Here is a 26,287-nt window from a genome sequence, read left to right as displayed (position 1 = left end):
AACTGCAAAATAATTAATAATTAAGGTGAAGAATTAGGTGTAAAACCATCGGGAACCATTTAGTCTCCAGCGATACCATTTTCCAGAACTGCAACCTACCTGGAGTCTCCAGAAGGGCAACGTGTCAGGTACTCAGAGACTTGGCTTGGGTAAAAAATGACTCCCGGTTAATAAGAGTAACATGCTGAAGTGTTGTGAAATACATGGACTAATTTTTATAGGCTTTATAGACCGTTAAGTTGAGAGTGACTCATGAAGGACCAGCATCACATCACATGTACCACTGTTTGAAGAATTTATCTTCCAGAATCTGGCAGTAAGTTTTAGGAGCTAATTTTTAGTCAATCTCTGCAAGATATAGGAGATATAGGATAGGAGATGGACTGAAAATGAACTCCCAAAACTTACTGCGACATGGAGCTAAGAAGAAAATTTGGAACTTGAAAAATAAGAAAAACAGCTTAGTGAAAAGCGTTTACAGTTTAAAAGCAAATAGAAAGTCCTATATTTTTATTTCTTTTCTTTATATTTTCTTTTGCAGATTTTCACATGTACAAGGTTTAAAATGTTCATGAAATATTTTCAAAAAATATTGAAGTTTTGAGCAGCTGCATGTTTGAGCACCTGCATTCCTCTAGGCCAAAGATGAAAAAATGGGATTTACAAAATAATTTTGACTTGAGTTTATTTATTAATGAGTAACGTCTTTAATGAGAATGTGCACATTTTTAATGTTAACAGGTTTTACTGTGTTATTACATTTAATCACTTTTTATTAATTAAAACATTTAAATATTGTACAAGAACTACAGCAAAAACCAGACTGATGCATATTTTATCAATATTTTAGAAATTGTATTTGAAAATTACGAGTATTGACGTCAATGGATTTCATTAAATTTCTTTGAACACGACTGCTCAAAACGGTCTAAATTTATGAAACGTACACATTCAAAACATTATTACTCTAAAATTTTTTAATGTAAAGTATCTTTGTTAGGTTGTGTTAAGGTCTTTCATGACACTACATATGCTGGGGTGTGAATTTGGTAGGTGCTTGATATAAAATAAATGGTGCTTTAAAAAGTCCTTGAAAGTGCTTGAATCTGGTGTTCATGAAAGAGTGGGAACCCTGGCATAAGTGTGCCTGAGATTTAAGCGCTACAGTACCTCAGAGGGGAAGATTTTCAGTCAATAGAAACTTTGGTATGTTCTTAAACAATTTATGGCATCAAAAGGCTATTGTACACCCCACCCATGAAGTGTGGAAATAAGAATTGTGACAAAGAATTAAGAATCTGTTCCCATTATCTTTTCATTTGTGGCCACGTTTGAATTAATTCCCTTGTTTTGTTTTTTGTTTATTTTTTTTAGCAGCCCCTGCTTATTGGGTGAAAGAGCTGCCTACACATTCTTCAAAACATCTCTTTTTGTGTTCCACAGAAGAATGTCAAATAGGTTTGGAATGACATGAGGGTATGTAAATGATTAATTCAGACAGAAATCGATGAACTGCTCCTTTAATGTAGTATGTCTGTCATTTACTCTCATGTACTGGAGATGGCCATGGAGATTGTGTGCTGCTATTCTCTAAAAGTCTGTCTCTCATATTGCAATGAAGTCATTACTTGTCATGGCTTTGTTAGATAACAGCCAACAGTGCTGGAGAGGATGTGGACCCATCATTGAAAGCCCTTTCTGTTTGTGTTGACAATCCAGCTGCAATGTATGTGTGTGCATTTGCTATCTCCAACCATGCAATTAAATGTGGACTCTATTAACGTGTGTCAAGTGCTTATGGAAGTCTATATACATAGTAAATCTCTCAGTAAGAATTTTGTTTCTCAGCGAATAAACAGCTGAGATGTGTTAATCATCTTAAAACCAATGACTCAAAACCATAAACATACAATTACACTGTCTGAGAGTATTTATAGAGGAAGTGACATTTTCTTTGCTACCAGACAATTTAGGCTCACCACTACACTCTGACATGAGTAAGCTTGCTTTCTGTTTCTACTGCAGAAGCTGAAAATACATCTGGCTTTGTTCCAAGCTGAAATGTAAGCTACATCGGTGGGCCAATATTGTTTAAACTGATGGAAAACTACCAGCTTGTGTTCTGTCTGCCTTGCATCCACTCTCTGGCTCGGTCTTTTGAAGAGAGCAAGAGTGATTTCCTGTCACTGGATGCTGTGTTTGCTTTCTGAAGCTGGGTCCCAGTGTACTGATGGAGAGTACTGTTTTTATAACATTTGTACCCCTCCTCTTGTGCTTTCTAGTCTGATGACATTATCCACCCAACCCCCCTATCCCTGCACACTCAGACCATCCAGGATGTGACTCCGTGCTTCTCTGCCTCACTCCCAGCATTCCTGCACCGCACCGCACCGTACACATACACAAACACACCCCACCCCCACCCCAATCGCCTCCTGAAGCCCGTGTAGAATTGTGTACACTGGTGAGTGTTTTTTTTGGCTATGTATGTGCGTATAATCACCCTCTCTGGGCCACCTGTGCTATAAGAGACAGGACAGGCATGTGAGGAATGTCAGTCTACATGATTGTGCAGGTCTTTTGTCAGAGGAAGATATTAAAGAATCAATGGAAGAGCAAATGACAAAAGAAGCACTTTAGCTGTATGTTTATGTAGATTGCTGCATTGTCATAAAAAATCTTCTAAAATAATAAGAAATTCTGTTTTATTTACAATATAAATATATAAAATGTATTTAAAAAATTACTTATTACGTAAATAAGTATGAACAATGTAATGTTTTTGGACACTAAATAAAAATGTATTATAGTTTACATTTATATTAACTGCAATAAGCTAAATTATAAAGATCTTTTTTGACCCTCTGAAGTGGAACTTAAGTGGAACTTTACCTACATTTTTAATTTCATAATTACTTGTATTGTCTTGGAAATAGGGTTAAAATGTTCTGCCGAATATACACACTACAGTTAAAATTATAAACAAGTCCTTGCGTGTGACTTAATATGTTAGTCAGCAAATTTATTTAAAGAATAACAAAAATCATTAAAAACAATGATTTGCAATTTGACATTTTTACTAAGTGCACTTTTTAAAGCTGTATTTAAGTGAGTTGAACAGTCATGAATGTGTACTCTCTTTAATGGCCTTTTATTATATTAATGTAATAATATCTGCAAGTAAAATATACATTTAAGATTTGAAGTGCACACTCAATACAATTAAGACCACTTGTTTTTCACAAGGGATAGTTCATCTTAAAAATGTCAATTCTGTCATCATCTATTTACCAACATGTCACTTTATACCAGAGGTGTAAAATACTTGAGTAATTTTACTTGATTACTTTTAGTATTATTTTGGGGGACTTTTACTTTATTCAAGTACAATTTAAACTGACTACTTGTACTCTTACTTGATTACATTTCTGAAGGAAAAACGGTACTTTTTACTCACAATTTTATTTCAAGTTAAAAAGTACATTACATTTTTATTTGATCTTATGCACATTAAATATGGTAAACGGAAGCTCAAAAGTGCATGGTTGACGTGAGAACCAATGATCATTGTTTTCACGCATCAAGCACACAGTTCTACTTCAGTTATGACTTTCATCAGGTAAATATCTGGGTTCAAAAGTTCACCATTAAATCTGAGGTTGAGGTAGCAAAGTTGTGTTTTCCTCCAAAAAAGTTTATTCATTATTTGTTCTGTTTTGATAGAGCCATTAGCTGTGTAATATATTGGCTGGATGCACAAGATTGAGTGCAAATAAAATCAGTGATGAAAATTTAAATATAATTCATATTTTTGTGGGATTTTTAAAAATTTTTTATTAAATGTTACAAATCTCCAAAAAAGTGTTTAAATGAACATTGTATGTTTACTTAATTGTAATTCATGTTGTGATGTTCTTACCAGGTAGTGGATAAGTTGTTTTAATAATGTCGACACTGAGTAGGAATTTGGACTCTCAATTAATATTTTTTTAATCTTAATAATTACATGATTTCTCCATTAATTCATATAATTAGTCACAAATAATTATGTAGCAGAAAAAGCCCAAATAAAAATGCCCCAAATAAACAATTAAAAGATTAATTATCCTTTTAGACAGTGATGTAGACAACACAAAAAAGTGGTCTTTCAAAACGTTAATGTATGTTTTAATTCTATGACTCTCCTCATTAATTCAGCCCATTCTTGCATTCTGTCTGGAATATGTTTCTAACCTCTGCATCACATTTTTATTAAAAGTCATAGTTCTCCCAAAAATGAAGATTCTCATGTCGTCCCAGATGTTTATGACTTTCTTTCTTCAGATGAACACAAGCAAAGATTTTTAGTCCGTGTAATACAAGGGGACAGGACCACTTCAGAAACAACACACAGTGAACACGACGGTCAAGTTTAAAGTATTGATTCATTAACAGGGGTTGTATGAGTTACTGTCATATTCACTTTGTGTAGTTTTTGAAGTGTAATTTTTGGACATCCCATACTTGTCTTATAAGAAGAGAGATGATTTAGTTTAGATGATTTAGATCTTAGTTTGTGTTCATCTGATAAATAAAAGTATATATATATGGCTGGTGTGTGGTGAGCGCACTGGCGCCATTGTACTGTGGCTGCCGTCGCATCATCCAAGTGGATGCTGCACACTGGTGGTGGTTGAGGAGAGACCCCCCACATGACTGTAAAGCGCTTTGGGTGTACAGCAATACACAATAAAGCACTATATAAATGCATCATTCATTCATATACAGTGGGTACGGAAAGTATTCAGACCCCCTTCAATTTTATATATTTCTCTTTGTTATATTGCAGCCATTTGCTAAAATCATTTAAGTTCATTTTTTTTCCTCATTAATGTACACACAGCACCCCATATTGACAGAAAAACACAGAATTGTTAGCATTTTTGCAGATTTATTAAAAAAGAAAAACTGAAATATCACATGGTCCTAAGTATTCAGACCCTTTGCTCAGTATTTAGTAGAAGCACCCTTTTGATCTAATACAGCCATGAGTCTTTTTGGGAAAGATGCAACAAGTTTTTCACACCTGGATTTGGGGATCCTCTGCCATTCCTCCTTGCAGATCCTCTCCAGTTCTGTCAGGTTGGATGGTAAACGTTGGTGGACAGCCATTTTTAGGTCTCTCCAGAGATGCTCAATTGGGTTTAAGTCAGGGCTCTGGCTGGGCCATTCAAGAACAGTCACGGAGTTGTTGTGAAGCCACTCCTTCGTTATTTTAGCTGTGTGCTTAGGGTCATTGTCTTGTTGGAAGGTAAACCTTCGGCCCAGTCTGAGGTCCTGAGCACTCTGGAGAAGGTTTTCGTCCAGGATATCCCTGTACTTGGCCGCATTCATCTTTCCCTCGATTGCAACCAGTCGTCCTGTCCCTGCAGCTGAAAAACACCCCCACAGCATGATGCTGCCACCACCATGCTTCACTGTTGGGACTGTATTGGACAGGTGATGAGCAGTGCCTGGTTTTCTCCACACATACCGCTTACAATTAAGTCCAAAAAGTTCTATCTTAGTCTCATCAAACCAGAGAATCTTCAGGTGTTTTTTAGCAAACTCCATGCGGGCTTTCATGTGTCTTGCACTGAGGAGAGGCTTCCGTCGGGCCACTCTGCCATAAAGCCCCGACTGGTGGAGGGCTGCAGTGATCCCGACTGCATCTCTGGAGGTCAGCCACAGTGATCTTTGGGTTCTTCTTTACCTCTCTCACCAAGGCTCTTCTCCCCCGACAGCTCAGTTTGGCCGGACGGCCAACTCCAAGAAGGGTTCTGGTCGTCCCAAACGTCATCCATTTAAGGATTATGGAGGCCACTGTGCTCTTAGGAATCTTAAGTGCAGCAGAGATTTTTTTGTAACCTTGGCCAGATCTGTGCCTTGCCACAATTCTGTCTCTGAGTTCTTCAGGCAGTTCCTTTGACCTCATGATTCTCATTTGCTCTGACATGCACTGTGAGCTGTAAGGTCTTATATAGACAGGTGTGTGGCTTTCCTAATCAAGTCCAGTCAGTATAATCAAACACAGCTGGACTCAAATGAAGGTGTAGAACCATCTCAAGGATGATCCGAAGAAATGGACAGCACCTGAGTTAAATATATGAGTGTCACAGCAAAGGGTCTGAATACTTAGGACCATGTGATATTTCAGTTTTTCTTTTTTAATAAATCTGCAAAAATGTCAACAATTCTGTGTTTTTCTGTCAATATGGGGTGCTGTGTGTACATTGAGGAAAAAAAATGAACAAATGATTTTAGCAAATGGCTGCAATATAACAAAGAGTGAAAAATTGAAGGGGGTCTGAATACTTTCCGTACCCACTGTATATGTATATGTATATATGGGATGGCATGAGGGTGGAAAGGATGAAGTTTCCTTTTAATCCCTTTCCCTGTTTTTTTTTTGTTTGTGTGTTCCGCTGTGCTGAATTTGAATTGTTATCGCTGCACTAGATATGTGTTTGACCTGTGCCATTGCATTTTGTTTCGTTGTCTCCCTTTAACCAAACTTCTGCATGTCTGTCAGAAAAAAAAGTACTTCTACTTTTGTAATACTTGAGTACAATTTAAAGTAGTACTTTTTTACTTTTACTCAAGTATGTTTTTGGCCAGATACTTGTACTTTGAATTGAGTAAACTAAAATTTGAAATTTGAGTATTTTTTACACCTCTGCTCCATACTTTTGTCTATAGAACACAAAAGGAGATTTTTCTTCTTTATAATACTGTACAACAAATGTAGACAGCTAGCAGGATCCAAGAAGGATATAAAAGCACCATAAAAGTCATCCATATGTTGCTAAATAGCATCTCTGAGAACATATGATAACTGAGAAACAGACCATCATTTGCCGATAATTTTTCCCTCCACTGCTCTCAAATATAATTTGTGCTTGTATACTTTGAAACATGACACAGCACAAGGTTCAACAGGTCAGTGATGCTAAACATCATTGGCTCCTGAATGTCTCATGGCTAATGCACTTTTCAGTGCTTTGAACTGAAACACAAGTGCAAATCAAATGTGGTAACAGTGAATAACTTCTCACACGTTATTGCTATTTGATGGCTTCATTTAAAAATAGTACACAGGTCATTTTTATTATGCTTTCTGTCCTTTTTTGAGCTTAACAGCCAGTAGTCTATTTAGAGCTTGGACATTATTTAAAATGTCTTTAAAATGTCATTCATTGTAATGGTTTTTTGTTTTTTTTTAGACCTGCCGCTTTAAAATTTGATTTAGTAGGTTTATTCGTTCTCCATATTATTACTTTGTGTTTGACGTATTTTTCTTTAATCTCGATATTTCACATTAAACACAAGACATTTTAGGCTGAATGCCTCGAACACACCTGATTGTAAATGTCAAGACATGTCCACTCAGTCAGAGCGTAGCACAGATGGTGGGATTCTTCACATGGTTCCTTCCTCACTGTCCCTCTGTGGGTGACGTCCTTACTGAAGAACTACTGACCTGCTCGAGAAACGGCTAATGAACTTCTCTTCTTCTCTTCAACTCAGCCCCAATGGCCCAGCTGAGGATGGAGCTTCTACCGGGGTCTCCTTTCAAATCTAACATCTGATTCTAAATCAAAAGATGTTTGTGAAGTGTTGGGACTCTGAGGGCCCAGTAGGGACTGATGAGGGCTGAGCCCAAGAGGGTCGCCACTGGCCCTTTGCCCTGTTCCCAAACTACATGCACTCATACAAAGAAGAATGACTGCACTGGGACTTACAGGAAGTAGCAGGAAGTCCGGTGAAACACAATGAGATAACAGTCTAGAATGTGTGAGGTCCATCTCAATATTTTAATTGCTGTAACAACAGTTCTCTTCCTTCTGTGTCCTTTGTTTTCTGTCACAGGCTAATTTACTTCAAATATATGTGGTGCCGTCTGTCTTACAGACAGAAGTGACTAGGGCTGCAACAGTCAAGATGTTTGATAGCAGTCTTTTTTCACATAAATTTTGTAGGAAATTTGATGGATGAATTTAAACATGGTAAAACGTGTTAAATGAAGCAGAGAGTACTACACTAAATTAAGGACTAGTTCACTCAGAAATGTCAATTTTGTCATTATTTATTCCTCATGTCATTCTACACCTATAATAAGACCATTCATCTTACAATATTTTTTATATTCTCTCATAATTTATGTCCATTCATTTAAAGTCCTCACAACCAAATATTTGTTTCGGAAGTTCAGAAATGTTTGCGTAACATGCAAGAACACAACTCATTGGTTCTCACACTTTAAGAAAGCTTCTTTGAGATTTCGCTGACCATATTTGATGATTGATCTCTGTGTGTGCATTTATCAATGTTTCTATTTAAATAACATCCTAAATTAAATCTGTTCACCTGATGAAGCCAAAGTTTTGTTGCACTGGACTTTTAATAGATGCAAAAAATATGAGAAAATACATAAAACAAATCTTAATTTGTGTTGAGGATGAATAAAATCATATAGGTAAAATCATAAATGATGACTGAATTTTCAGTTTGGGGTGAATTAACTCTTTAATTAAAATATTTCATAAATATATACTAAGCAGGGGATGTGTAGAACTTTATGAATGACAGGTGCTCCATTTCTGTTCCAAATTCGGCATTTTTGCAGATTTCTGTCTATAATATAAATATTTAATTGAAAACAGACATGAATCATTGACTCCCTGAAATCATTGACTCCCTTTTGGTTAATGCAAATCAATAATAACTGAGTATTTGCGAGAAGACTTCACTGTGCTAGCACTGCAGGACTGCTGTGTATTATACAGTATCTCTGATGAGCTCTGAAAACTGGTAATGCTGTCATGAGACAGGGTTCTCAAATGTATGTGCAGTCTGACACCACTCATCAGGTATTTTTATAATAGCAGCTTTTAAATTTACATAAATTAATGCAAAATACAGTGACAGATGCTCTTGAAAACTCCAACATTCAAAGGATTGGGGTCAGTAAGTTTTTTTTTTTTTTTTTTTAAAGAAATTCATACTTTTATTCAGCAAGGATGCATTAAACTAATAAAAAGATTGATACAAACAAAAAGCTCATATTTCATATAGCCTAAATGCAGTTCTTTTTTTCTTTATTGTTTCCACAAAAATATTATGCAGCATAACTGCTTTCAACATTGGTAATGACATTCTTGAGCACCAAATTAGCATATTAGAATGATTTATGAGGGATCATGTGAGACTGGAGTAATGATGCTGAAAATTCAGCTTTACAATCACAGAAATAAATTACATTTTTATATATACTGAAATAAAAGACCAATATTTTAAATTGTAATATTTCACAATATTACTGCTTTTGCTGCTTTTGAGATGTAACAATAAATAAAAAAACCTGCCCCCAAATTTAATATATTATATTATATATATATAACATTATGTTCTGAAGCCAACAATTAATTTGTGTGGCCAATTTGTTCAGAGTATATGTCAGTTATTACCAGTGCCCTTTACCAGTGAATTCTTGCGTGTAGCATTAATTAAAGCATAACTGGTCAGTCTCCAATTACAGGTTTGAAATGAATATCCTCTGAAAACAATTGGCAGCTGGTTGATTGTGCATCTCTAGCATGCTTCTTTTACAAAAAAAATTAATAAATAATAATAATGCATACAGATGGCCTCAAAGCAAACAGACATACAATTAACCCATTTAATCCCACTGCTCACAATAGTGACCGTAAAAAATATTTTCATTTATAAAGCTCTGAAAACCTTACTGACTGATGTTTTAGTGCGCTTCCTGCAAATATGGAAAAAATAAAGGGTCTCAATGAAATGACAAAGATTTTTGGTACACATTATTTTTAAGGTGTCTAGTATTCATTTATGAATTCACATATATTCAGTTTTGTTGAGTGTGGTCATAGAATGAGTAAAAATCTTGATGGTCACAACAGTGACCAGTGGGATAACAGTGAATTTAGGTAATGCAATACCAATCCAATTGCAGTTGTTTGATAAGATTGCACTAAAATGTTGCAATGACAAAATATTGCACGAAATTGAAATTTCAAAATGTTACAAATAAGTTACAATATTGATGGTGTAATACTGGTAGCACTAATATAAACATTTGGTGATTTATGTCACAAAAAAGTAACAACTTTGAAATACGTTGATGGTTGTTTTTTTGGGGGGGTTTTGTCGTTTATCTCAGTATTCCTATCAATGTTGTATAAGGGTTTTTATGCATTATGGTAACCCTAGAATGTGATCAAACTGTTTCAAATAGCTGGGCTAAGATATATAACAATTTTTATTTTCTTATGCAGAAATATGTTAATTTAGTTTACCCATTATCCCCAATTGTGACCAACCATAAAACCGTTTTTCACACACTTTTCCAAACAATTTTCAAAAAATAATTATTGATTATTTCAAAGGGTTACTAATGACACATTATTTGGATATTTTCATGTCTGGGAAAAATTTGGGATTAAACGGGTTAAAGGCTAAAAACTCCTAGTTTGGTTACATGGTGTTTTTAAACTTTTTTCTTTCTCTTTCTCCTTGTAGAATATAGATGTGACAAACTTCAGCAGCAGCTGGAGTGATGGCCTGGCGTTCTGTGCTCTGTTACACACCTATCTGCCTGCACACATCCCTTACCAAGAGCTCATCAGCCAAGACAAGGTACTCACAAACACACACATATATTTGTTACACTGGTTAGTGAAGTGTCTTAGCATATCATCTTTAGTGCCTAACACATTTAGCAATCAAGTATAGCGTGTTAACAATCAAGGCTTCCCTTCTGCTGACCTGCCAGATGTAATGAATTACATGCTTTCATGGATTAGTGTTGACAGAATACATAAACAGACGGCACACGGAAAGGTGTAGAAACAACATATATAAACGGCTGCTCTGCCCTCCCTGTGTGTTTATTCAATCATACACACACCCACAAACAGGCAAAGAGCCACGGTCTTCGGAGCTGTGTGACAAATTACAGCCATAAGGATAATAGTGATTACAGGAAGAGATGGTACATTATGCTTTTGAATTATTCACAAAGCCTCTTTGGGTGTGTTGTGAATGTCAAGGCTACTGAAAGGCTTCGTGTGTGGAAGCTTCATCACTCTCTAGAGCATCCAGCTGGGTTTAGACACCTACTTTTCACTACTGTAAATAATATTCAGCGAGCGCTGTTTTCTCCCTACAGGGGAGAAATCTCACCCTGGCTTTCCAAGCAGCCGAAAGCATTGGCATCAAGCCCTCTCTGGTGAGTCTATGATCACACACACAGAATTCATTTATTTATTAAAGAAATAATAGAGCCTTATTTATTACTATAAATTGTGTAATATTCATCCATATGATGCAGGGTTATTATAGTTAACTAAAAAATAAATAATTGTATTACTTGAAATAAAATTAGCATTCCTAAAATAAAATATAACTAAATTAGTTTAGCTTAAACAAACTTAACTTAAAATAACTAAAACAAAAAATAAAAACGATATATTTAACAAATAAGCCTCAAAATTACTACAACTTAAAATGAAGATAAAAAATAAAAACCATTCCAGTAAAAAATTTATAAATTGTTTGTTTCCTTTATTTGTGCTTCAAATAACACTGATATGGTCTCAATATGTTTGCTTCTGTGTGGATTATTTTAGTGGATTGTATTATTTTTAATAAATAGATAATTGTCATGGTGTGGTGAGGGAGAAACACATGAAGATGAAGAGGATAACGATAAGCAGTCTTTAATAATCCACAAAAGGGTAGTCCATATTAGAGAGGCAGCATATACACACACACCAGGGTAATACAGACGAGACCGGACGAAGAAACACTGAACTGAATGGAACTTATATAGGGAACATAAATGAGGATAATTGACGAGAAACACCTGAACAGAATGACACAATCAAACATGAGGGAAAACTAGGTCACACAGAGCACATGAGGAATGAAAACAAACAAAAGTGCTTGACTGAACAGTTGCCCCCCTCCGGGAAGGCGCAACCTCACACCGCAGAGAAAAACGGAGGGACGGAGGGGGACTTTGGAGGAGGACAAAGGATTGGATGTGGGATGGTGACAGGGGACGGCGAAGGGCTTGCAGGAAGGCAGTACAGGTGGAGGATGGACACCCAGGAAGAGGACAATTAACAGAGTCTAGGGTGGTGAAGATGGAGGAAGGAGCCAGGGAGGAAACAGTAGGAGCCAGGGCGGATCAGACAGAGGGAGGAGCCAGGACGGAGACAGTAGGGACTTGGAGCAGGAGAAGCCAGATGAGACCCAGGCAGCAGGAAGGGCTAACGACTCCAGGGGGCCGACCGAACATATTGAGAAAAAAAAAAATGGAAGCGGAGACAAGGGATCCTCCAGCCACGACGCCGATGGAGAATGGCAGACCCGCGGCGAATCCAGCGTACGGATGGTGGGCTGAGGGTGAGCAGACGGCTGACAGGTGACAGCGGTGGCGATGGTGAAACAGAGATGGCAGGAGGTGGTAAGAGAGGGAGGGAGAGTGGGTGGGAATTCAGGGGGCTTAGAAACGGTGTGTGCTGCCCACACACTAGGGATGTGTGGTATACCAGTACTGGAAAAATACCGTTATTTATTATAATTGAAACGGTACGATATCATAATTTTGCTCAATTCGGTATTTCATATGCTGCTGTTGCGAAGTGCACCTGTAGGTGGCAGTGCTTGACAAATTGCTGCGCAACCATTAAAATGTTACAACAGAACAACGCGATCGATCAAACAGATTAACTTTCAGCGCACCCGAAATTAATAAATAAAGGGAACAGTAGAAAGTGAAATATGGCATTACTTTGCATAAAAAAAACAGATGATAAAAGGTGAACGAACTGACCTTACTGTACCTGAATTCAAGCTTTGCTATAAATCATGTGTTGCCACTGGAAGGAACAAACTTTTTTTAAACATTTGTCGCTTGCTCATTCTGATCTTTTCAGAGAAGTGAGTGCATAATTCATAAATTCAGATTTAATTTGAACTTTTATTTACAACTGATCAGCGCACAGATGTGATACAGTAGCTCAAACGTGCGTGTTTGACACACTAGAACCAGTGAAGTTATAATCACGAAATAAATGCACTTGCATTTCATACAATCGAATATTAATTGAATTTGAATGAAGCGAGAGTTTTGCTTTATAAATTTTAGTATCAATAATATGAAGGGAATATTTCTGACGTGCTGCCGACCACTAATATGAAGCAGCCAAGAGAGCGAGAGCTTTATATTTAATGCTTTTTCTTTGGCTATCTGAGGCTGAAATCTGAAAACAATCTGAGAGAGAGAAATAATGTGATTTTGAATATTACTTTGACTGTTAAGATAACACTTTACAATTAAGCAACAAATGTTGCTTAATTGCGTTACTTCAGTTATCTTTATTGTCTTCAAACTCTACAAAATGTAACATATGTTCCCGGTAGGTTTTTTTTGTTACATTGCGACATTTTGTTTGCACTGTGTGTTTGCACTGAAAAGATAAGATTTGAATATATTTTCATTGTATTACTTCAGTTATATATTTTTTTTATAAAAGTGTAACCCATGTTCCCTGTAGGTTTTTTGTTACAGTTTGATACAAATGTATTAAGATATGAATCTATTATTATAATAAAATTGTTTTCAATTCACATATCTTTCGAAGCTGGTTATTTGTCACCTATGGTATCGATACCGAGGTATTACATTCTGGTATCGTACGAAGCCAAAATTATGGTATCAAGCCATCCCTACCACAGACACACAGACACACACACACACAGACACAGACACAGACACACACACACACCTCCGTGGTCGTTATTGTACTGGCATATGATTCAAGGCAGCCAAATATTTCAAGACAGATATATAGATGAAGACAGACAGACAGTTCAGGGCAGGCAGGTGATAACGGGAGAAGGGCAGGTAACACACAGTCCATAGAGTGCTGCTCACCCTCAGCCATGGTACAGTGGGCGGAGCTTCCCTCCGCGCTCTCGCTGTACTTGACGCTTTCCCCTGTGCCGAGCTCTGTTGCTGGCTTTCGCACCTGGTCTGACGTCACAGGCTCTGGGGCGATCGTCAGCTCTGTCGCTCTCTCATGCGATAGCTCGTCGGTCGCAGTGTGCTCAGGCTTGGGCTTCGAAGCAAGGTGATGGTGGGCTGGGCTCTGGGTTAGGAGTAGCACCCACTCAACGAAGGCAGCGAGGACCCTCCCCGGACAGCTGCACTCGCATGGCAGCGTTTAGTCCAGCTTGATAAAACGAGCAGAGGCAGCTATCCGGGTAGTGTGTCAGGTTGGGGAGGAACACAAAGTCTTTAGTGTGGTCCTTGAGAGAGAGCGATCCCCCTGCTCCAGCAGGAGGACGAGGACGGCAGGGTCATACATAAACAAAACAAAAATGGACAAAAACGAAAAACAACACGAGGGGAAGCACGCCGCTTTACTTTATAAGGTCCGGTCTTCTGTCACGGTGTGGGGATGGAGAAACACATGAAGATGATAACGACAAGCAGTCTAATAATCCATATAAGGGTAGTCCATAATAGAGAGGCAGCATATACACACACACACCAGGGTAATACAGACGAGACCGGACAAAGAAACACTGAACTGAATGCAACTTATATAGGGAACATAAATGAGGATAATTGATGAGAAACACCTGAACATAATGACACAATCAAGCATGAGGGAAAACTAGGTCACACAGAGCACATGAGGAATGAAAACGCAAACAAAAGTCCATGACTGTGACAATAATAAATAACTCATAACTCATGAGTCTAAATATAAATGAATACTGTTATAACAAAACAAGCATGATTACAACAAACAGCAAAAGACAACCCAAGTAGACCAAGTAGACAACCCAAGTGGCCTTTCCTGGTGAGTAATTTGCATTTTGCACATCTTTAATCAGTGCTTTGTGTGCCTAACACAGTGAGCACATTTAAATACAGGTCATTTGCATCTGCACTGTCACTGTGAGCCAAAGATGGACTGTTGAAGAGGCTGTAAATTCAACAGTCGAGGCGTGTGGTGTGTATAGAGCTACTCACATACCTCTGGCTATTGCCTTTGTGAGTTCAGGCTGTGTTAATTTTCCATTCTTGAGAAAAACAATCAATCTAGAACACCCAGTTAAATCAAAGGAACTTCAGAATGCTGTTTATTTTAGCAAGTCTCCACAAGTAAAATAAAAGTACATTCCCCAGGCAGCTGTAATCAACTTTACTGAATCATATGTAAATACTATACAAAATCTAAAAGAAAATCATTTAAAAATTGGGCTCAAAGCAGTTACTTTATTTTATTTTTATTTTGTATTTTTCAACTACAGGAGGTCACAAATTCAAGTCTTGCTGAACTGGCCATTGAAACTGCATCGGTTTTTCAGTAGATTAGATTTGTATTGCGCTTTACAGAGTCACAGAGTTAAGCCCATGGATGGTATGTTTATACACTACAATTTATCTGGTTTCGTTTAATTTCTTACATGTAACACATTTTCAAAACAGATTATTTATTTGGTAATTTTATAGTAGGCTGTGTGATTATTTAAAACTACTTGGAATCCCCTCGATCTCAGATACGCTTCTCCATACATCAGTTTTCTTTAATGTACACGGTCAGAGCTGTCACAAAATAAATAAATAAAATGGATCATATTTTCCTCCATCTTTCCATCACTGCAGCAGCTGAGAGATGGATCACGTGAGCTCTACTGTCATCTCTTATATTGGTTATCTCTTCCCAAAATTACTATTTATGTGCATAAAGTTAAATTTTTCCAAACTTCACAACTCCAGCTGATATAAAAGACTTAAAGTGTCCATAATCAATGATTATTACATTATATTCATAATAGTAGAATGCAATAGTAATACTTAATGATTCTGTAAAAATTGTGTAGAATCAAACATATTTCTTTCATTCATTATTCATGTTTTTTCCCCCAATTTTCAAAATCCTGAAACTTCCTCTGCCAGGTTAACATTGTGAATCCCAGATTTTCAATGTGATGTTTAGACTGTCAGACTCCAAAGTCTCTTACAACGTTCTTGTGTTTCTATCAGCCGTATTTATTGAAAACAATACACAATACAATATTCTGACATTGAATTCTATGGTTTTGCAATTAGGGGCCAGTTGCATAAACCATGTTAAGACTGCCACCGTGACTGTGTCTTAAGAGCTAGTTTGACCAACTAGCAGTTGCCAAGGGGTAATCAGTCTTACTTTTCCAATACAAATAAGACCAATCTACATTTTCAGAACTGAATTAAAAAAGTTATGACCAGCCTTGAAGAAAAAAAAAAACAGATGACAAATATTTTAAGACTAGTCTAAACAGTTTATGGAACTGGCCCCATGACATAAAAAAAATCATCCATTGCAAGTCTTAGCCTCAAGTGTCATTATTTACCAAAATCTAGGCCAAAAAGCCCATGTGTGAAAAATAAATAGATCCTTATTACGTCCATAAGAATTGAGAATGCCCTTGATTAACTGATGATCAGCAAGCATGGTCAGGAGCATTCAGGTTTGTGTTAACACAATGCCAAGGAGGAAAGTCAGCAATAATCTTAGAGAAGCAATTGTTGCTGACCGTCAATATGGCGAGAGTTATAAAGCCATTTCTAAACAATTTGAAGTCTACAGTAAGGAAGATTAGAGAGCAACATCTCAGACTGTACTGGCCTTAGTTATCATGTTAGATGAAATAGTTCATGACAGTACAATTAGAAAAAGATTGAACATGTATGGCTTGTTTGGAAGGATGGAAATCTTCTCTCTAAAAAGAACATGGCAGCATAAAAAATTATGCTTGCAAAGTTACATATGAACAAACCAGAAAACTATAAACAAACAAAAAGGACAGTGTCCCATCCTTTGGACATAAGAGATCAATTGTTCTCAACTCTGGCCCTCGTGGTCCACCTTCCTGCAGAATTAAGCTCCAACCCTAATCAAACACACCTGAAGCTAATCAAGGTCTTCAAGATTACTAGAAAGTTACTGAAGGAAATTGGACCTCGAGGGCTGTGTCCAAATTCAGGGTCTGCATCCTCCTTAGGATCCTTCCTACCCGGTTGAAGGAGGAGGGATCCTCCGACGTCCGCAAAACCCGGAAGTCGGTGTTTGTGAATTTGGACAGCCTACCCTTCTTTCAGTTCCCTCCCTTACCCGTTGCTCATATCCTGTCGCCTAGCAACCGTGACAGCGCCAAGCAAGAAGCGGGAAAATGGACAAACAAAGAGTTATTCTCCTCATTTTAATTCTTTTGGAAGAAATAAAGCAATTAAATAAATTAAATACTTTCTTTGCTCGTTGTCGGAGAGTTTTTTTATATCAGACTACAAGACAGTCACATCCAGGTAAGCCATTATAGCCTATTTTTATTTGTTTTTAGGTATTCTACTAATTTCTCCTACAAATTCATTGAGCCGAAGCATAAACTTTAGCTTGTTTTGTCAGAGAAACTCCTCTCCCACTCCGCTACCGCTCGCTTCGTCCGCCATTACGCTCTGCCGAAAAAAATTATGGGATAGGTAGGACGGGAAAGGATCCACCACACCCATCCTTCCAATTTGGGGAAAAGGAGGACGTATTTGTGGGCCGCATTTGAAGGATCCTACGAATTTGGACAGCCTTCGTCGCGGCGCTGTGACGTAACATCCTTCAAATGAGTACTCCGAAGGATGCAGACCCTGAATTTGGACACAGCCGAGGGCCAGAGTTGAGAACCCAGGTGTAGATGTTTGGCCATAATGCACAGCACCACATTTGGCAAAAAACCAAACACAGCATATCAGCCAAATGCCTCATGCCAACTGTCAAGCACGGTGGTGGAGGGGTCATGATTTGGCCTTGTTTTGCAACCATAGGATCCGAGGTGTCCATGAGTTTACCAAAGTATTCTAGAGTCAAATGTGAGGCCATCTGTGCTATAGCTAAAGCTGTATGCAACAACACAATGCTCCGAAGCACACCAGCAAATCTACAATAGAATGGACAAAAAAATAAATAACCAAGGTGTTGCAACGGCCCAGTCAAAGTCCAGACCTCATCCTAAAATGCTGTGGCAGGACCTTAAGAGAGCTATGCATAAACAAATGCCTGCAAACCTCAATGAACTGAAGCAATATTGTGAATGATGTGAGAAAATAAAGTCATACAGAAAATTATTACTTCAAGTTATTGCTGCTAAAGGTGGTTCTACAAGCTATTGAATCATGGTACACTGAAAAAAAAATTATTCATTGAATTTACTAAACAAAAATTAAGATAAGTTGTTGCAATCAATTTATTTTAGCTACATTAAAATAAACAAATTTAGCTGACTAACTTCCAACAAAATTTGTTTATTTAAATGTAGCAAAAATAAATTGAAGTGCAACCACTTACTTAATATTTTTTTTTGTAAATTCAATGAATCAATTTTTTCAGTGTATACCACACATGGCTCCTCCATTTTGGCTTTATTTTTGTTAAATAAATAATGACATGGTGTAATATGTACTGTTGTATTACCTAATCTCAAAACCTGCTTAAGGACCAGATTATTTTTTTATTGTCTTGACATGCAAAACCATAGAATTTAAAGAGGGTGCACATTTGTTTTCTTAATTTGTGCTTCAAACTTCATTTGTTTACTATTTGAATAATTCAGCCATTTAGGGTGATGTCTTATTTTTTGCAGTAAATGTCCAGTTAATATGGATATTGTGGCTGCTGTTTAAACATATTACATCTCAAAGTGTCTCAAAACTCTTTTTGTCACTGTTTAATTTCTGACCCGAGGGTGTTTTTATGACTTCATTACAGAAGTGTGCACAATATTTTGACTTGACACATTACTCAGCAGATTATGTTTGTTGCTTTCAACCTGACTTAACCACAGACACAAAACAAACACATGCAAAGAGGATTATATTGTAAAGATCTGTATCTGAATGTCTGTGTATGGGTTTATATATATACAGTCATGGCCAAAAATATCAGCACCCTTGATAAATATGATCAAAGGCGGCTGTGAAAATTAATCTGCTTTGTTAATCCTTTTGATCTTTTATTTAAAACAATTCACAAAAATCTAACCTTTCATTGGATAATAAGTATTTAAAATGCGGGGAAATATCATTATGAAATAAATGTTTTTCTCTAATACACATTGGCCAAAATTAACGGCACCCTTTTATTCAATACTTTTTGAAACTTCCATTTGCCAGTTTAACAGCTCTAAATTTTCTCCTATAATGCCTGATGAGGTTAGAGAACACCTGACAAGAGATCAGAGACCATTCCTTCATCCAGAATCACTCCAGATCCTTTAGATTCACAGCTCCATGACGGTGCTTCTTCTCTTCAGTTCACCTCACTCATTTTCTACAGGGTTCAGGTCAGAGGACTGGAATGGACATAGCAGAAGCTTGGTTTTGTGCTCAGTGTTGTTTTTGAGGTTTGTGTTTTGATTATTGTATGGTTGGAAGATCCAAACATGGCCCATTATAAGATTTCTAACAGAGTCAGTCATTTTTTTTTATCTGTTGGTATTTGATAGAATCCATGATGCCATGTGTCTAAACAAGATGTCCAGGACCTCCAGCAGAAATATAGGCCCACAACATCAAAAATACAGCAGTACTGGCATATTATTCAGGGCAGCCAAATATTTCAAGACAGATACATAGATGAAGACAGACAGACAGTTCAGGGCAGGCAGGTGATAACGGGAGAAGGGCAGGTAACACACAGTCCATAGAGCGCTGCTCACCCTCAGCCATGGTACAGTGACCAGGTTAGCTTTCCAGTATAAGTAGCCACAGTGACTGAGGTTGATCTCTGTTAAATTTGCTTTATGGAACCAAATCATTTGACAGTGAGTCAGACTAACTGAAATAAGCCTGGCCTATTTGGTAAACTTGTTTGGTAAACTTGGCTACTTATGCTGGAAAGCTAACCTGGTCCAGAGCAGGCAAACTGTCAGGCTAAGCTGAGCTCCTCTAACACTGACCAATAGGAATGCAATGATATTACCACTGACTCGCTCACATACTATCATAGTTATGCAGCCTTTCTCTCGGTTTTATAACAGCTGTATCTTTTATAGTTAGAACAGATAGCATTAGAACATTACAATCTAACATTGCTCTTTAAAGCATTAACAATCACTAACCTAAAAGTTTAAATCACTGAGGATTACATTTTAACTGCTATAAGAAACACACATGAACTCATCTGAGCTTAGTAATTAGGACTGTATTAGCTTACATTTTATTTACCCATTACAAAAGTCCCTTTACAGTTACTGCTATCATAAAATGCATATTTGACTCAGAATTATTGCGCTCCGTCTGTTTAGCGCATGCACGCAGCAGCACTCGTCCACTCGCGTGCCTTGCCCACTCCTAACATCAAAATGGATATATTTGCATGACCTTCAAACATTTACAAATGCTTTTCCTCTGGTCTCCGTAGTTTTGTTGTGATTTGTCATATTCACGTGCAGTGGTGATGAGAGAACGCACTTGAGAAACAGTTTCGAGAGGAGAAATCAATCTACATATAAAATATTGGTCACAGATTATTGATCACTTTCTAAACAATAAAAGTGGAGCGCATCCACTAGTAATTATATATGAATAAATCGTTTTTTACAGATGCAAATATGTTAGAAACGATGCATTGCGATACAAATGCCAACTTGTATCCGATGCACACTTTTTAAACCGATGCATCGCATCATTAACTTTTTTTGCCGATGCACCGAGATAATCTGAGAATCTTCCCATCCCTACTAGCTACTTCATATATCTCTTCAATGTATTGTATCGTTGGCTATGCATCGAAATGCGTATCGCATCGGCCTCAGTTATGGAGATGCACATCCCTAATGTCCATGCTACATTTCTGGACCTTGACCGTGGTAGGACCCTGGCTGTCTATGGAGGGTCAGAGAGCTCTCAGATTTGATCAAAAACATCTTAATTTGTGTTCTGAAGATGAACGAAGGTCTTATGGGTTTGGAACGACATGAGGGTGAGTAATTAATGACAGAATTTTCATTTTTGGGTGAACTATAGCTTTAATAGCAAGAATTGGACCTTAAAATAAAGTGTGACCAAAATATGTATGGATAATCAAATAAGTTCAATGTCCAATAAGTGTTTATCTTGAAATATAATGAACAATATAAAAGATATTCTTACATTTACTTAATAAAAATCAGTAAAGATTTCACAGCAAAAAGATAGGAATAACTACAACCTGAAGGTGAACGTTTTTCCAATTATACTAAAAGGCCTGTTACTTGCTAAAAAAGTATACTACTTTTTACTACTATAAATACTGCATATCAGACAGATAATACCGTAAGAAGGCATGTAACAGACTGTATACAATAGATTTCTCAGTAAAGTTTTAACATTGATTATTTAAAATTTGCTTATCACACAGTAAGCTTTATATGGTTAAGATCGAGTGTGGTGAGAAAGAGGCAAAGATGCCTGTTTGGAAAAACAGGATAATGTGTCCAAATGCCTCGCTGCCCGCTTTTTAAAATGACCTGTAAATGTTTAATGATTCTCCAGGTTCCTACACACCCATAAAAGAAAATGCCACAGTCAGGAGTTCACTTCACTCAACATACTGTAGACACAAGGAGGAAACTGTGATGTAAATATAAAGACAGTAGCCAACATTACCAAGCTGTTGTTTTCATAGAGATGGTACACACAACTTATAAGGTTCTTTTAGGTGAACTGTTCCTTTAAATCTGTGGTTCTTAAAGGGGTCATATGATGCTATTTTAAAGATCATTATTTTGTGTATTTGGTGTAACAGAATATGTTGACATGCTTTAATGTTCAAAAAGCACATTATTTTTCAAATACTGTACATTATTGTAGTTCCTCTATGCCCCGCCTCTCTCAAACGCATCGTTTTCTACAAAGCCCCTCCTTCCGACAAGCGCAGTCTGCTCTCATTGGTCAACCGACTGATGAGCATTATGATTGGCCGAACATCACAAGCACGTGTTGGAAATATAACGCCCCTTACCATAATCACAAGCTTCAGCTTTCAAGTTAGTTTTACCATCAGTTCAAGCCCGAAAAGAGAACAGAGGCGAGTGACAGTGTAACAATTTATAAGCTCAAAAGGGAATTGTATATAAATAATTACATTTAATTATGATTAATTACAATTATTTATATCGGCTGACAGTAATAACTGTAGCAAAATTAAATTGCCATCAACTAATCTATCCGTCCAGCTAACATTCAGTGCAAGTTCGTATCAACTCTAAGAAAGGATATTTTCTTGGCCACAGGAAATACTTTCCTATTAATGCATTAGAGCATGTAGCGAGGGTCAAAATCATAAATTTGCAAGGCAGAATCAGAAACTCATGTAATTTGTGCACACAACTTTTATTAACTAAACACTAACGCAAACTAGTCTAACAAACAAACATACATACGTACAATCATTCATACATGGGGAAAGGGCAAATGAGAGTTGATGGATGAAACCATCAGGAAAACCAGAGAATGCAGTTATGAAAAAAGTCCTGAGACCACCTGAGTAAAACCATCCTGAGTTAACCACCTGAGTAAAACCATCAGCGCCGTTTATAACGGGGTCTATAACTTGTACTAATAACCTCTGTTTTGTTTAGTTAAATGTACAATACTAGCAATGCATTTGGTCGTGACGAGTGTCCGGAATGCAGTCTCAGATGAAAGTCTTAATGGATTCAAGGTTTTGGTTTCTCGATCACGTTCTTCCGGGTTGAAGAGTGATGAATTCCAAAGATGTTCTGAGGTAGAAATGTTCTTTCCAGGTAGAAAGTGGAAAAGAGCGAAGAAAGAGATCTGCTGAGGTCCGAGGATCCTTTGTTGAATGGAAAGTCAAGGCCGCAAGGCCTGGCACAAAAACTTAGAGTGTTCAGAAGAGTTTTAGCTCACATCCTCATCATCTCAGAATCTATAAGAGATTATTTGTTAAATATAACAAATAGTTGTGTGTCTGATTGGTCCAAATGTTACAACAGACATAGAGATGATGCTCGTATGTATTTGTAGTACACAAGCCGCAGTTAAGACGATTTCTGACGGGCTGTACACTCCGCTGTGATGTGACCCTGTTCCCCTCACACACACACACACACGACGCGTTACACGCAAAACTCTGCATTTGAATAGCAAATACTTAAACTAATAACAAAACATACTTAGTCGCTGATTCAGAAGCGCCAGATTTTCATAGCAAAGTCATAATTGACCCCTTTTTTTTTTTTTTTTAGAAATAGCCTTTGTGCACAGCCAGCCTTGTACTCTCCTAGGTTCACAAAACTGTCGTCCATAAAATGCATTGCCCAAATTCGAACATTTGGGTTGTGCTGTTCTGATGTAAACAAATCTTAATCAATGATTTCTAATTGCATCTACTTTCGGAAGGCCAAATAAAGTGCTTTTGCTTTCGCCTAGAAACACACAGCGTCTCCCTGACATGGCTGCATTAACACTGCTGCGGTTACTGAAACCACGCCTTCTTTCTATGCGTGAACATTTGGGCGGGATTAAGCAAATATTTCCACATGGGTACACGGAGCAGTGTTGATCTAACACTAGGAAATTTACTGTGTATATATTATGTGGAAGCCTCTGGTGGATTTGCTGAGAATTTGAGAACTCCAGTTGAGATCTGTGTTATTAACTTCCTAACCACTGTGTGTGTGCGTGTGTGATGCAATTCGGTCGAAAACATGATAATTGTTACCTCATACTGGTTGTGATGTTAAAGTGAAGGTCTTTGCCCTGTTGTCATCCCCAAATCTCCTCACAACAACACTAACAAATGACTGGAAAATCCCACCTCCAGCTGATTTGCTCTTTCTTAGAGGATAATTGAATAGTTTATGAATGTCACAACCTCTGGCGGTTCATGAAAGAAATTGGTCTACCCTTGTCCTTTTGGGTTTTTAATTATATAATGCATAATATATAATGTGTGAAGTGTGATCTTGTTTCTTTAGTACAATCAACTGCATATATAAACTGTACATTATTTATGAGGAAGTTTTTTTCAAATATGGGGACTTTTGGACCTGTTGACTTTTAGAAAATAAAACTTGACTCTGTTCACTCTCTCTCACTAGTTTAATGAGTTTAACAATGTACAAAGGTGTGTGTATATTATACATGCATCCCAGGAGAACTCTGTTATTGATGTTATTTTTGTCATTTTGAACATTTTTACCAGTGCCATTTCTACCACATCTCAAATTATGTACTGTATTGTGTTTAATATCATTTTTTTTATAGAAATGACATTTCAGACATTCCAGAGTCCACGCTGAGGCTAATTTCATTATTTTGATTCACACAATTATATTAATATTTTCACTGTTTGTATAATGTTTACAATTTAACAGCTTGATTACAAATGATGCACAGTTAAATATTATGTTCAAGTAATATTTACATTAATTCCTTTTCATTTTCTTTACACGTCACATTTCATCTCATGCATGCTTTTCTTGATGAAACTTTATTAAAGGAATATTTCACACAAAAATGAAAATTTGCTTAAAATTTACTCCCCATCAGGCCATCCAAGATGTAGATGAGTTTGTTTCTTCATTGGAACAAATTTGGAAAAATTTAGCATTACATCACTTGCTCACTTCGAGTCTCAGGTCCGGCAGGGATTGTAGGTGGGGGGAGTGAATGTCCAGCGCTCTCTCCACCCTCAATACCACGACTGAGGTGAGACCCTTGAGCAAGGCACCGAACCCCCAACTGCTCCCCGGGCGCCGCAGCATTGGCTGCCCACTGCTCCAGGTGTATGTTCACTACTGTGTGTACACTTGGATGGGTTAAATGCAGAGCACAAATTCCAAGTATGGGTCACCATACTTGGCCACACACCCCTTCCCTTTCCCCCTTCCCTTTCACCAATAGATCCTCTGTTAGTGAATGGGTGCCGTCAGAATGAGAGTCCAGACAGCTGATTAAAAACATCATCATAATCCACAAGTAATTTGCATGACTCCAGTGCATCAATTTACATCTGGTCAAGTGAAAAGCTGCATGTTTGCAAGAAACAAATCCATCCATTAGAACGCTTTAAACTGTTACTTCTGGCCAAAATAATGCATAATAATGCTTTCTTCAGTGTAAAAGTCCATCTCTTTTGTCTTACATCAAAATCAACCAACATATTTGTCTAGAACTATTTTGGACAGTTTTTGCTTGTAAACAGTGCTTGATCTGTGCATATTTTTCTCCTGATTCAGATGAGAAGGCTTTTTCACTGGAGAAGACAATATTATGGATAGACGACTCTTATTTTAGCCAGAAGAAAAGATTTAAAGTTAAAGGGATAGTTCACCCAAAACTGAAAATTAGTCCAAGACTCACCCTCAGGGCATCTTAGGCATGTCTTACATTCCTCTTTCAGACGAACACATTTGGAGTTATATTCGACATTGTCCTGTCTTTTCCAATCTGTATGATTGCAGTGAATGGTGCCCCTGTTTCTGAATCTGAACAAAAAGTATCCATCCATCATTAAACTACTCCGCATGGCTCCGGGGTGTTAATAAAGGCCTTCTGAAGCAAAAGGATGCGTTGGTTTAAGAAAAATGTTGATTCTTAAAACTTTATAAACTGTAATGTGCAGCTTCCGGTCTCTCAAGCAGGTGCGTTCACAACAAGGCGGTCGAGCGTACGACGTAGGTGTAACGAAAGGCGCAACGTAAGATCTGGGGAGAGAGTGACGAACGCGGATGCACAGAGGAGAAAGCAAAACAAAACACCTGTCACAAACTTATTTAAACATTCCAGGTTTTGACATGAATGCACTATTTTAATCAAAACAGATACAATTTACTTGTTCACATGGTTTCCCTGTGCTGTACACAAAACTTGTTTCTTGTGAGATTACACGCTTCTCCCCGGAGCTTACTCTTGCGAGACTACAGTCTTCTTTTTCCGGATCTTACGTTGCGCCTTTCGTTACACCTACGTCATACGCTCGACCGCCTTGTTGTGAATGTGCCTGCTTGAGAGACCGGAAGCTGCACATTACAGTTTGTAAATGTTTTAAGAATCTACATTTTTCTTAAACGAACACATTGTTTTGCTTCAGAAGGCCTTTATTAACACCCCAGAGCCGTGTGGAGTAGTTTTATGATGGATGGATACTTTTTTTCAGATTCAGAAACAGGGGCACCATTCACTGCA

General features: G+C 37.4%; 1 protein-coding gene across 2 annotated transcripts in view; it reads left to right on the top strand.

Moving 5' to 3' along the window:
• Positions 1–26,287, top strand: part of LOC306869179 (cytospin-B-like) — a 129,235-nt gene that overhangs the window by 100,222 nt on the left and 2,726 nt on the right. For both annotated transcript variants that reach the window (XM_079415820.1, XM_079415821.1), the window contains 2 exons: positions 10,564–10,680; positions 11,213–11,272. In XM_079415820.1, the coding sequence (XP_079271946.1) occupies positions 10,564–10,680; positions 11,213–11,272 (177 nt within the window). The remainder of the gene's footprint in view (positions 1–10,563; positions 10,681–11,212; positions 11,273–26,287) is intronic.

Source organism: Barbus barbus, assembly GCF_936440315.1.
Source record: "Barbus barbus genome assembly, chromosome: 5".
In the NCBI taxonomy this organism is placed as follows: domain Eukaryota; kingdom Metazoa; phylum Chordata; class Actinopteri; order Cypriniformes; family Cyprinidae; genus Barbus; species Barbus barbus.
The sequence above is the reverse complement of the archived record's forward strand: the minus strand, read 5'-3'. Positions and strand labels throughout refer to the sequence as shown.